Below are 13,574 nucleotides of genomic sequence, written 5' to 3' on the forward strand. Positions count from 1 at the left end.
TGAGCTTTGAAGGAACTATGCATTTTCGTATCATCAGTAAATCATCAGCATGTTTATTTTTACTTGACCATCACCAAGAACACTGACATGCTCTACTGGCCTCTATTCTGCCGCTGAGCTAAGTGAGAAAGTGGTAACATCATAGACTGTGTATAAAGTATATACATTATATACAGTCTATGGGTAACATCATCTTTGTGACAGGAAGCAGCAGGCTTTATGGGAAATGTGGTCTTCATTTTGAGAAACATTAGCACTGTGCCGCATGTGAGACAGAGGCTGGTTGTCTCGACCATGGCTTTATTAGTTTACAATTATTTTTTAGCAGGATATAACACCACAGATTATGATGGTATAATTGTGTAGAGCTGGGAAATTTATCAATACAACATCAATATTAATAATAATATGAGACGAGACATTGTGTGGTTATTGTGACAAGGCTTGAATCTTGTCTCCTGCTAAAGGTGGCATCATAGCCACCTGATATAATCTTCTGACTTTTCTACCTGCCTATATTCATATTACTAACAATTCTTCCTCTTGTGTGTACTGAAAACTGATTGTCAAAACAAAAAAAAAGCCTGTTTGATCAAAAATATCTATTTGAATCATCGTCTTATTTTGGTGTCTAAAAAACGGACCTGTATGGAACATCTTCACACTCCTCTGGCACCAACATTAAAGACTGTAAAGGCCATATAGAGTACTTTTACACAGTTGCAGTACTACAAAATTAATGATAGGGTGCTACACGAGGTAACTCCTGACCTGAACTTGTGAAATGACTCCTCACGCAAGCAGGTCCAAATTCTTCTTCTATATATTTGCCTACTTTGATAAATGCAACAAGGCCATGTTTTGACTGTTGCACATGAGACTATCTGAAAATACGCGGCTGATACATATTGTTCATATCCGCCTCATCACTCATACAGCAACACACAGAGGGTCACTTTGCTCCAGGGGAGTGTGAGATCTTCGGAAAACATGAAAAACACATTGAGAGCCACTCATGCGAGTCCTCCGGTTTTGTGCGTAATGACCAAACATAATAGTGACACATTGAACTGAGTTCACTTGAGGTGGAATTGGATCGTTTGTTTTATGTGATTAATCAATGTCTTTTAAAAAACAAACTGCTATATTTCATATTTTTCTGGATCTACAGTGAACATGCAATTTGGTTTATTACCTAATCTGAACTTTTCACCATTTTAAGGATTTGTAAGTCCTGTCAAGGCAGACGGCCGCCCACCTAGAGCCCGGTTCTGCTTGAGGTTTATTCCTGTTAAAAGGGGCATTTTTACTGCCGCTGTCGCCAAGTATTTGCTCATGGGGGGATTGCTGGGTCTCTGTAAATTAAAGAGTACGGTCTAGGCCTGCTCTATGTGAAAAGTGCCCTGAGATAACTTTTGTTAAGATTTGGCGCTATATAAATAAATTGATTTGAAAAATTTAATTAAGTACGATTTTCACTCACACAAAGCACAGAATTTATATATTTTCTTTCATTGTATCGCTGATCAATTCCTGGAGTCCGCTTTTTTTTCCAGGTGCTCTTTGGTTTTCAAAAATCACTTTCTAAGTTGTACTGTTTTGGGATAAAGATCCTGCCCACGCAAAAAAAACAAACAAAGGGGATGGTAAGTTTGTGTGTGTGTGTGTGTGTGTGTGTGTGTGGGCAGAAAAGGAGCAGATACTTGGAATAGTTGGGGTTTGTTATTATATATCCATGTTGCTCAATTTTTTGGCTTAGAGGACAGTGAAAAGCCGCAGATGAGTTGATGCTAAATACAATTTTTTGCATTTTTCCTTTACTTTTAACCATAAGTGTTAGTTGTTTTAACTATAGTGGAGACATTTTAGTTTAATCCTCTAGATTACATTAACAAAGTAACTAACTTTTCATTTCCCAGCTCTGTAAAGACACAAAGACTGTATTAACTGATAATTCTGACATTGACTCGGTCCTTAAACACAACTCACAGCCATGCGCAGATTTTTGCATGATTCCATAAACTGCAGTAATTTCAACAGACAAATTCCTTATTTAGTTTTCTCCTCCAGTTCCTAGTTTCCTTCCCAGTCAATCCTGGAAACAGATAAGAAATGTAGCCCACCCAAAGTTCTTTCTGCGGTCAGGTTGAGTTAGTAACCAGTTAAAATGTCAGTGCTCTGCTCACTAGCCTCTTCTGCTGCAACTCTCTATGCATCCCCACATTCCTCCTTTACAAATTACATTTGTCATTCTGAAAGCTGATGGTTTACATTGGCATGCTTTGAACCTTGTGTGTGTACATATGTGTGTGTGTTCTGTGTGCATGACCCACAAAATCCACACTATGTTATGTCAGCAAGGGCAATATATTTTTTGGGCTATGAGCACATGACAAAAACTACCTTTTTCGTGTGTGTGTGTGTGTGTGTGTGTGTGTGTGTGTGTGTGTGTGTGTGTGTGTGTGTGTGTGTGATCTCCTACCTGTTATTGTAATGTTGCTATAGATGTTGGACAGCTGCTCTTTCAGCAGGACGAGCTGTGTGGTGGCAGCCTTCTCTCTCTGCAGCTCCAGCATTATGTCCGGGTGGTTGGCCAGTTTGCAGCCCTTCTGCTTGTCCAATGCAATGTCGCTGCGCACTATATCTGCAAGATGGCATAAATAGTGAACATTAATGCCTCTTTAATGTTTTTGTTGTCATGGATTTGGTCAATATCATATTCATGTTGCTATTTTCATCAAAGTACTATGAATCAGAAATCTAAACCTCATATTCTTCTTTGGTTCCTCTATTTTCTTTTCAGATTTGATTTTCAAGTCATGCTTGGACCACCTGTTGAAACCTAAAAGGTTGTGTCACTTTTAACATACATGTGTTACTTTTCTCATAGAATGTGTCAGTAGTAATTGTAAAAACATAGTTTTTAAATATATGCTGTTGGAAAGTAATACAAATGTGTATTATACCAAGCTATATATACTATGTTACAAAAACAACACCTCCTCAGTTTTCAACGCAGCTGCCAGTTTATTAGGTACGCTTAACTGATGCAGCCTAATACAATAATCCTGCAATAATTCAACTGTCATGAAGTTATTATGTTCAGTTTAACTGTTTCAGAGTGGTTCAACTGAACGGTAATTTTAGATGTTGTAGTTTTGGGTGCTGTTTAATTGAACGGCATTATACTAAGATGCGTTTCCCATATTTTGCATTTATTTCAATGCAGTGGACTAAATTTTAAAAATAATACATAGGAACACCTCTCAGTAGGCTATAACCCACAATTCAACAGCACCACAAACTCCAGTTTGACCTTTAATCAACCTTACTAAAACAGTTTCAACAAAAACTGGACATTATACTCCTCATTATAAAGTATTGCAGGGCTGTTGTATCTATAGATTGTATTGGCGGGTCTATCTAATAAACTTGCATCGTGTTTTACAAGGAAATGGACGCTGTGGAAAATAAATAACGTCACTCAATAGCCTTCGCAGTTAAATTTAGTTTACGCGAGAGTCAAAAAATACTGTGAAGGAGAAAAACACAGCGGCCGCCTTCACCTCCTGTCAAACTGCGTCAAAAAATACACATTGAGACAAGAATAACTGTCGTGTGTGATCACCGTCTTCGTAGTTCTTCAGATAGTAGTCTGGTCCCGGCCCTCTGAATTTGGCGAGGTTCTTCTGATTGTTGAACTGCAGGAAGTCGGTTCGTTTTCCGCCAAAACGCAAATAAGCAGGCGACAGGCCGCGCGCCAGGGTCACGAGCCGCTTGGAGCTGAGGACAGAAAGAAATCACACAGGTAGAGATTTACTACACAAACACGTGCCTTGGTTATTGAAATGTCTGTTTGTGTTTTACAATCACGGACTTGTTTGGGCGGAGCAGAAACTGTTTAGAAAAGCGTGAAAACGAATCGTCCCTCTTTCATAACTGTCCTTCTCCAATCTTAATTTATTCCGTTCAGTTTGCTTTATTTCAAACCTATAGTCCAAATATAAGAAAAGATGATAAGGATTAAAACAAAGAGGGCAATTTAAGTTCGCACCGGCTGTTGAAACATACAAAACTTCTGTCCTTGTTTTTCTCCTTTCCAAGAAGCAGGCAGCGACTACAACATCTGTCATCCAATGGAACAAAAACACTAGACAGCAGCTACTGTAGGATACAGTATACAGTGAAGAATGAAGGATTAATACATCACACATCTGTAACTTTTAAAAGATGAAGTAGAAGGTTTCTACTTTAAATTCAAGCCATTTATGAAGACCAAAAGATAGGAAATGAAGTTTTCCCAATAAGTTCTAGCCTAGTTTTATTTTCCGTAGCCTACTAAAACAGTTATTTTTTATTCTTTCTATAAGTTAAAGCATACACTATAATTAATTGTTATTGATAGCCCATTTGATATGGACATATATAATATAATAGGATGAAAATATTATCTTACTAGGCTGTTATATTTACTTATAAGACTAACTGAAACACCGTGAACGTATGAATAGGAATCTATAGCTGTAGGACACATCAAAAAAGTCGATATTAAGTGCATAGAAAGATTTAATGATTTAAAACTAGACGAGAGACTTTTATCTTGTTAAAAATCACTACATTTTTTATTACATCCTGCGTCTCATTCGTCTGCAGCTTCATACGATAAAATAAAAAGTCCGGAAGGTGCATAAAGTTACGGCCGACGGGCCTTCAGATTACAGAGCAGATCACTTGCTGTTTTCATTATTTCAGCCTAATCAACCCTCACTTAAATTACAGCTGATGAAGGTAAATCTACATATTGGGAAATTATGATGTTAAACAGCTGACTAATCCAGAACAAAGTTGTATAAGGAGGTTAGGGAGAAATTGGTGAATATAGCAAATATAAGCTATGTGATGTGATGGAATTAAAAATGGAAAAAAATCTTCATAATGCATTTATGTTGTTTCGTTGTAAAATAATAAAATAGTTTTGCTTGAGCTTTATTTTATAATGAGAAGAAGAACAAGGCACACATGTAAAACTCAACTCATATTTTTGTCAGTAAATGATTTCCAGTTTATGACCTGTAGGCTACATACCTTAAACAAAATGATTTATTTGAAAAAGACATGTCCAGGGGGAGGTATGTGTGTGTGTTGGGGGGCAGAATACAGAAACTTAATCAAAGGGAAGCTTTTTGGATCCATCGCCTGGATGCGTTAAAGCAATCTGGTCTCAATGAGGATACAGACTTCACATGTTTTCTTAATTTTTCTCTGTATAGGCTTTCCTTTTTTCTCACAGCTATGTAAAACCTATATATGGGTACATATTTTCCAATCATAATGTACAGGTAAATATTTCTGTGTAATCTCATCTCATGTCTTTTCATTATTTTCAATTTTTTCACCTGTCATGTTATTATCTGGGTCATATGATTGCCTCCTATTTGATGTTGCTACTATGTAGGTGAGGTCACACCTGTGTTGTCTGTTTTTAAAGCCCTGACGAAGACCTGCAGTGGTCGAAACATACAATTAAGGCTTTTTAAATATTCCCCTCCTCGTTGTTGCATTTTCATTTATTTAGAGTGCCTGTATTACCTTCTTGTTTGAAGCAAAATTATTTATTTACCAATCTCTGACCATGATACAATATTATTTAGAAGCTGAAATTAACAACGTGACTGAAAAACATTTTCTCTTCCTATAGAATGCAATTATTGATTAGGCCACATGGCTGTACTACAATGTGAAGCTCAACAAGTTTAGCTAAACTGCAACATTTTAATCTCTTGATACGTTTTTTTGTCATGTTTTGAATTTAAAAATCTCATGTTACATAATCCATTGTCAAACCATGTGGCTCCGGCTCTATAAAGTCTCAAAGACTGTACGTCTTTAGTGAAATTTCGACTGCTCTGAGAAATGCACCGAAGTGAAGACAGTCTGTTTACACTGCAGAAGTTCACTCTGCATTTTAAAAAAATATCGAAAAAATGCTGGTATTAGATCCTAGTGAAATTGGATTTTTATATTTTTTAGTTTAAACCTCAAAACTAGAGTTAATAATAGACATTTTGGCTTGAGCCTGTAGGTAAGGGTCACACATTTTTTCTAATGTTATTCGGCACACTTTAAAACTGCAGTATGAATGTCTGTGCTTTTAAACAGTCGTTCACTCTCAGCGTTGTCTTATTAAATTATAATCTATATATTACCAGATTTTGCCATTCTCGAAGAAAACCTTTTACTGGTGTGGACCATCAGACCATTCAGTGCTCTGAGTGAGGAAGCAACATACTGGCTCTCCCCATGTCAATTCAGACAACGTGGCTGCGTGCGTAATTAGTAAAAGAACCACCGAAAATACTAGAGGTAAAGATCGATGTTGTTGGTAAGCGGAAAAGCTCTTTGGTACCTCAAAAAGTCCAACCACCCGTCTTTGATGATCGAGGGGTCTAGCTGCAAAGAGAGGAAGTTGTCGTTGAGGACTCTGATCGGACTGCGGGTGTTGACGTCCAGGAGAATCAGCGTCCTCTCCATGAAGCCCGGTCGCTTCCCACCGGCTGCAGGTCTCTGGTATGCAGAGGAGGAAGAAGAGGAGTAGGAGGAAGAGAGCACCGACTGCACAACCAAAGTAGCCAAAGATGCCAACCACAAGGAGGACCACGGGAATACGCGCGCTGAGGTTTTGGGCATCTTCTTGGTTTGGAGAGCAGGAGGATCAGTGCGCGTAACGAGGCTTAAAGGTGAGAAAAAATAATAAAAACAACAACAACTAAAACTCTGCTGCGGCGGAGTTCGATGGTGGTTCTTTACCTCGGTCTCATCGATCTGGATCTGCCTTCCTGTCTAGTTGTCTCACCCCTCGGCCCCCCGCCCCTCTGAGTATTTTGGGGAGCTGCACACAAGAGCGCACGCCCCGAGCCAGCCTTCCCGGTTGTGAGAGCCAGAAGCTTGGAGGAGGGGAGGATGCAGCACCGCCCCTCTAAGGTTCTCTGAGGTATGAGTACAAACTGCTCAGAAGTAGTTATCTCAGCATATGGCGAACAGTTTAGTCTTAAGAGGTGAGTGCTTCTAAATATTGATGGTGATGCCCTCTGATTAAATTAACATTTTTCCTTTAATCACTGTGAAATATGCAATAATCGAAATATGATTTTTTTTATAGAAAGCCAAGCTCGAACCTCAAAGAGTGCTCATGATCAACAAGTATATGTTATTAGGTTGTTATGACGATGAAGAGGCTTTTCTTTCTTGAGTAATGACTAAGTCATGCTGTCTGACTCAGCGACGACTCCCTTTGTAAATATAATTTATGGAGATGTTATTATTCAGTAGAATATAAACAAGATTGTGTGTAAAATGTATACGATACTGTCATATGAAAAAACAAAATATACTCTGTAACTCGTCTAATGGCGCAATCAAAGGCTGCGCAAAGTTAAGTTCAACTCATCTAAACTCTGCCTTACCCAGCATGTATTTATTTTGATGGAACAAACTGAAATGCACATCATACTAAGACGTTACAACTGAGTGATGATCGTCAGTTGCCAATTTTTAAGACTTCATCGCTGCTCAAGTTGTAAATTAAATGTTCTAATAGAAAATGGATGTTGCCAGGCCTGCAACAGTCTTCAGGCTACACAGCTCAAGAGAACAAAAGAAGGCCTGCTTCTCTGACAAAAGATAAGATCTTCTCAACATGATTTTTCTGGATACTGTACAGGCTCAAGTTGTTTTGACAAATAACTGATTGATTGCACATTTTAGACAAATAAGTGATTGATTGCACATTTTATAAGAGCAATGACATTTGGAGATGGCAACATTAACATTTTGGCCCCCTTTCAGAACTATTCAAACCCAATTTGGGATTTAAGTTCCTACATATGGAGCTCACCTATAAAGTCTTTATATGACTTTTCTGTCCAGATGTTCTCGGGGCACTGGCGAACTAGATACACAGTCTATTGTGATTTCGCCAGAGTCTCCTCAGGCGGTCAGTTCAGCGAGAAGTGGTCGTTTAAGGTCACTGCTGTCTCACAGATGAGCAGCAAACTACATGAGGAAAAAATGAAGAGTAAAGCCCAGTTTAATCTTTTTTATTCCGGCCTATCACCCCATCAAGAATACATTAATACGCAACTCAATATTATCGGAGGTGTCTGCGTTTCAAGTTTTACGCACGAAAGTTTCATACACACATTTTTTTAAAAAAATCAAAGAAGCTGTGTTTGGTAAAGACGCATCTGTACAAAATCTTCTGTTAAGTCTTCAACTTGACGTGAAAAGGCAAATGTAGAGCCACTCCTCAATGCCAGATAAACTCTCTCTCCTTGTATTATAGAAAGACTTTTCCTTTTAGTTTAATCCAACTCTATCTCTGAGATGTTTTCTTCTTTATCCGTATAGGCAGAAATCCATTAAGCAGCTCAGAAAAAGAGTTGACTGCTTCATGTTGTCATTTTGGCTCAGCTAGACATCATAGTTAACATGTGGTTTCAATGTAACCAGAGGTTTTGTTTTCAATAGAAATATTTATATATTATTTATATATATTTTAGACATATTATAACGAGTTCTTGAATGAGCTCTTAGATATTAAACTTTGCTTTGGGACATCGAGCATGTCACTTATAGGTTTGGAGATGTTTTCCCGAGCAAAGTCAAAAGAAACTTTACCCTAACGAAACATCAATGTAATTGTTTAATATTTCAAAAGGAAATTACATGTATGTCTGTGCAATTATCGTGTTAGTGTTCTCAGACTATTTCACTCTCTCACTGTAACTCGGCCTGTATTCCTTTCACTTTTAAGGTTTTGCTGTGAAACGTCTTTATAAGGATGACCTCTTTCACTGATCGACAATCTTACTGGAAATGTTAAAAGGACACTGTGTAAATGTTTATGGACAGATCTGAAGCTGAGATTAAAACTAAATCAAAGCAACATCACGACTTTGTCAGTCTACACGCACGCAGAATATTCTGTTCAGGATTGTTGGAAATATATAAATGTTGTTAACCCTCAAGCTACCAACATATTTAACACACAAAGACAACCGACTGAACAAACTATAAGAAACCATCATAGCAAAATGTTAACTTATTTCTTCTCGATATGTAACTAAACCCGATTATTATTATTATTATTTTAGGAAAGTTACAGTTAATTTGCATACGGTGTAAAACGAAAATATATACTTTACTTTAGTAAAAATTGCAGCTTTTATCCAAAGAACAATCTTTCCACAAAGCCTTCAAGATGACTGACAGAGTGTCCCGACCCCCCTGATACTGTGTGATACTTTAAATTAGGACCCATGACTAAACATGAATTTTATAACACAACATCTACAAATGGACAGGGGTGATCTAGCCAGCAAAATGATCTATAATAAAATAAATGATTTTAAATATGGTGGCTTTATTAATTATAAAAATTTAGCTTATAATGAAAGCATAGAGGTAATTTAAAAAATCTAAAAAGTAAGAATCTTTCAGACAGCATCAGGGATGTTCGGTGGCTGATATCTGTGGGACGATGTCCCCATAGAGCTGTTGTGTCATAGAGCTGTTGTGTTACTACAAAAAAAAATGTCCAGTCATTTTCTGCAATGATGATAAGATACAGCAGCATCTTTTAATGGACAGTTACAGAGCTCAGGAAGCCTGGGATAAACTGACAACTCACTAATTTATGTTACAATTCTGTCATGTTTATTATTATTTATGATAAATTGCCATCTAAACATACATAACTGATAAAACCTCATTTTCACCAAAACGAGCCGCCCTCCGAGCTGGACAAATAACACCGGTGTCTATATACAGTCGGCTGTGAGACGAGTACGCAGGGACCGTCTAAAAAGTGCAACACTGAAAAGAGATACTACAAAAATATTCAATAACTTCACTTATACACTTATACAGTGCAGTGCCCCCATCGTTGCTGGTCACTCCTGACATGCACCTGCTGTCAACATCAAACTGAAACATGTGCTTTCTCTCTAAATGGACTTAAATGCACTGTGCTGCTGTTTGTTTCTCTTAGGATCTATGTTTTTATCATTTTTAAGGGGATTTTTAGACACATATCTTCATCCTTTCTGTTGTTCTTGCACTACTGTGGGCTGGAAGAAACCGAATTTTTATATACACACACACATATATATATATATATATATGTGTGTGTATGTATATATATATATATATATATATATATATATATATATATATATATATATATATATATATATATACACACACACACACAAGTAAACAAGAAAATGACAGACTATATGTTCTTAAATTTGCATAATTTGGGGGGACATTTATTGGGAAAAATAATCAATAGAATATTCATTGAATATTTTGGTGACACTGCACTTTATAAGAATGAAGTTATTTAATATTTTTCAAAAGAAAAAATCCCCCAAATTATGCAAAAGCACATTTTTCCAAACTATGTTCTCACTCCCAACTCGTCACTTTGTCATGCCCCTTAGCATCAATTTTTAAAACACTGGGTACCCATTAGAGTAATTTTTCATCATGCAGGATATTCCAATAGACTTCTACACAACTAGCATAATGTCTGAAATAGATGCCATGACACAGACAACCTCTATTTAAGATGACATATGTCCTTTTTCAGAGGTGGCACGTTGGGTGGATGCCTAGAAAAATAAGTGGACTTAGCTGAACTTTGCTGCAGGAGACCACTGTTTGCTTCCTGCTTCCAACCATGTTTCAAGTGATCATTTTATAACCCAAACCATGTTCTTTTCTTAACCCTAACCATGTGGTTTTTGTGCCTAAACTTAACCAGACCTTAACCACAGTGCTGCCACACCATAAAACATAATTATGTTTTAACAGTGATTTATAACAGCTGGTACAGGCACGAAAGATACTTCCAATTGAAATACATTATATAGACTAAATTTCATGAACTGCTGTGATACTGCACGTTGAAACATAATAATGAGGCAGATGGGTTCACATTGGAGTGAGTTGAAAGCCCTGTGTGTCTCGTGGTGCAATCACACCGAATCCGTTGACGGATGTCAAGTCGACGGATCCCATTCATTTTCTATGGAGAGCAGGCACGGTGAGTTGACGGACCAACCGTTGTATCTGAATATGCAAAATCATGACTCAACCTCAACCCTGTGCAAATGAAGTCTGTCCAGTGTAAGGTGGCCAGCTCATGAAACTCAGATTAAACTGTCAAACCAGGTCATGCTGATCAAATATGAATCAATATTCTGTTACTGCATCACCTAAATCTTACCTCAAATGTTTTCAGAAACATACTTTAGTGTACTGTTCAGCTGCAAAATGAGATCATTCATAACATGGCCGCCATGTTGAAAACGGCAGAGCAAAAACCTACCGCCCAACTCACAGTACATCATCCAGCATGTCACCCACCCCCAGCCGGAGCACTCAGTGGTCTGGTGTGTCCGGATCCGTTGTTGCCGGAGTCTGTGTGTCTGCACCCTCATACAGATGTTGAAGGATGCCTTGTGGGGCATCACAAAGCATCTGTATTTGATGACCTGTGAATGAGAACAGGTTAAGTTTACCCAGCAGGATGTGTGAAGTGATTTTGGTGACACTACACTGTAACAGTATAAGAGTGAAGTTATTGAATATTTTTCAACAAAAAAAAAATCCTCAAAATTATGCAAAAGCACATTTTTCCAAATTAAGTGTTGTAGTATAACCAACAGGAGACCACTGATGTGTGAAGTGATTTTGGGGACACTGCACTGTATAAGAGTGTTGCACTTTTTAGACGGTCCCTGCACACTCAGCCGGCTGTGCATAGAGACCAGTGTTGTCTGTCCAGCTCTGAGGACGGCTCGTTTTGGTGAAAATTAAGTTGTCTACTTTGCTACAAGCGGCGTGTTGTTGATGTCCAATTATGAATTATGAGTTATTGATCCCGGAAGTTCGAATCTTTGAATATATTTCCAACTTTAAGCCTACCGAACTGGATATTTTAATTGTTTACATAGAAAAATGTTTTCCAATAAGAACTTTTTAAACTTAAAACTGTGGCTTACAGGAATGTTTTACTTCACTGGCATTTTTTAAAGACTACAAAAATCATCGATTTAACGAAAATCTTTCTTTAACTGCTCATTGGGAGAACAATCAGGTACTAAATCCAATGGTCTTAATAAACTAGTTCTTCTAACAAGCACAATGAGACACATTTAAATTTACAGGTTAATTTGAGGGTTGAACAGACATCGATCAATAACTATTGAATCTATAAGTGAACTTTTGGGCCCATTGCTTGTAGGTAAAATTCAAAAATATTTTGTTTATTAAAAGATGATTGTTGCAATTTCGGTAGGCCTATACCTGCGTTTTTTATTGATTTATTTTTATATCTGGATATTATATATGCTGCCTATAATAATTACAGGCTACCAACATGAACAGATTGTATTTGGGAAAATTCATTAATTGGCTTACAAATATTGATCAACTAGCGATAAGAGAAGATGAGCTCGAGCTGTGAATAATATGTAATTAATTTTAAAAGTTACTTACTTGGTCATAGAAATTCAAATCCTGAAGAGTTTTTTTAATAATAAAAAAACAACAACAACAACTCCCTGAACAGAAATAAGTTTCACCAGACACATAGAAATGTTCTAGAGAGCATCTTGGACTGTAGTGATTTTTGTTGGGAAATCACTTTTTCTTTAAATAAGTTTTACGAGCCCATTGTCTATGTGTTTCTGTTAATGTTATTATTATTATTATATCGAGACAGTATTTGCCATCGAAAAAGTTCCTATGTTGACAGAAAGAACAGCCTATTAAAATACGAAATAAAGTGCAGATTTTATAAGAATAAAGTTGGATTCTCGGGCGAAATATTTTAAAAATTGGATTTCTTAAACATTTCCACAAGATTGACAACCAGGTTTATTAGGACATAATGTATTTCGCCCGAATTAAATTGAGCTAAGAAGTTAAAGCCCGATGACAGCGACGTGGTGGGGAGGTATTATCACTGATTATCTGCTGATTAGCGGACAAATACGGGAGAGGTTGAACAGATTTAGATTCATCTTGATTTCACTGGTGGCCCTCAGACTCCAGTCTGGGAGCCAATATTGCATGTAACACACTTTTTTTGTGCGTGCAAAGTATTTTTTCTCTAAAGGTCGTGGTGTATGTGTGACTGATGAAGAGCAGAGAGAGTGTTCAAGTGTTTAAGATTTGGCGAGACGCTGTTATCACCTTCAGTTAATTCCTGCCTCCTAAATCCGACACTGATCATCACATTTATCATGTAGGAAGTTTTCACTGTACATTCCATAGCAGCTGATCAATTTACGACAAATACGATTAAAAAATCATAATTATTCTAATTAATAATTGTTGTCTTTATACATATTATATTATTTATGATTCGATTTCAGCCAGGGATTGTTGAATGTCGTCTCTCTCCCCTTATTTCCTGCTGCTACGACACTGCTGACTGTCTAATAAAAGACGAAAATGCCAATAAAAAATCTTTTTAAAAAAAAACAAACCCAAAAATAGTTATT

General features: G+C 37.2%; 1 protein-coding gene across 1 annotated transcript in view; it reads right to left on the reverse strand.

The window, feature by feature from the left end:
• hpse2 (heparanase 2) overlaps positions 1 to 6,832 on the reverse strand; it is a 53,667-nt gene extending 46,835 nt beyond the window's left edge. Inside the window, exons 1-3 of the mRNA XM_067610083.1 lie at positions 6,407 to 6,832; positions 3,629 to 3,783; positions 2,483 to 2,644 (exon numbers count right to left, since the gene is read on the reverse strand). Of these exons, the coding sequence (XP_067466184.1) occupies positions 2,483 to 2,644; positions 3,629 to 3,783; positions 6,407 to 6,687 (598 nt within the window). The 5' untranslated portion in view covers positions 6,688 to 6,832. The remainder of the gene's footprint in view (positions 1 to 2,482; positions 2,645 to 3,628; positions 3,784 to 6,406) is intronic.
• Positions 6,833 to 13,574: the final 6,742 nt, after the last annotated feature.

This window comes from Thunnus thynnus, chromosome 14 (genome assembly GCF_963924715.1).
Source record: "Thunnus thynnus chromosome 14, fThuThy2.1, whole genome shotgun sequence".
Taxonomy (NCBI): domain Eukaryota; kingdom Metazoa; phylum Chordata; class Actinopteri; order Scombriformes; family Scombridae; genus Thunnus; species Thunnus thynnus.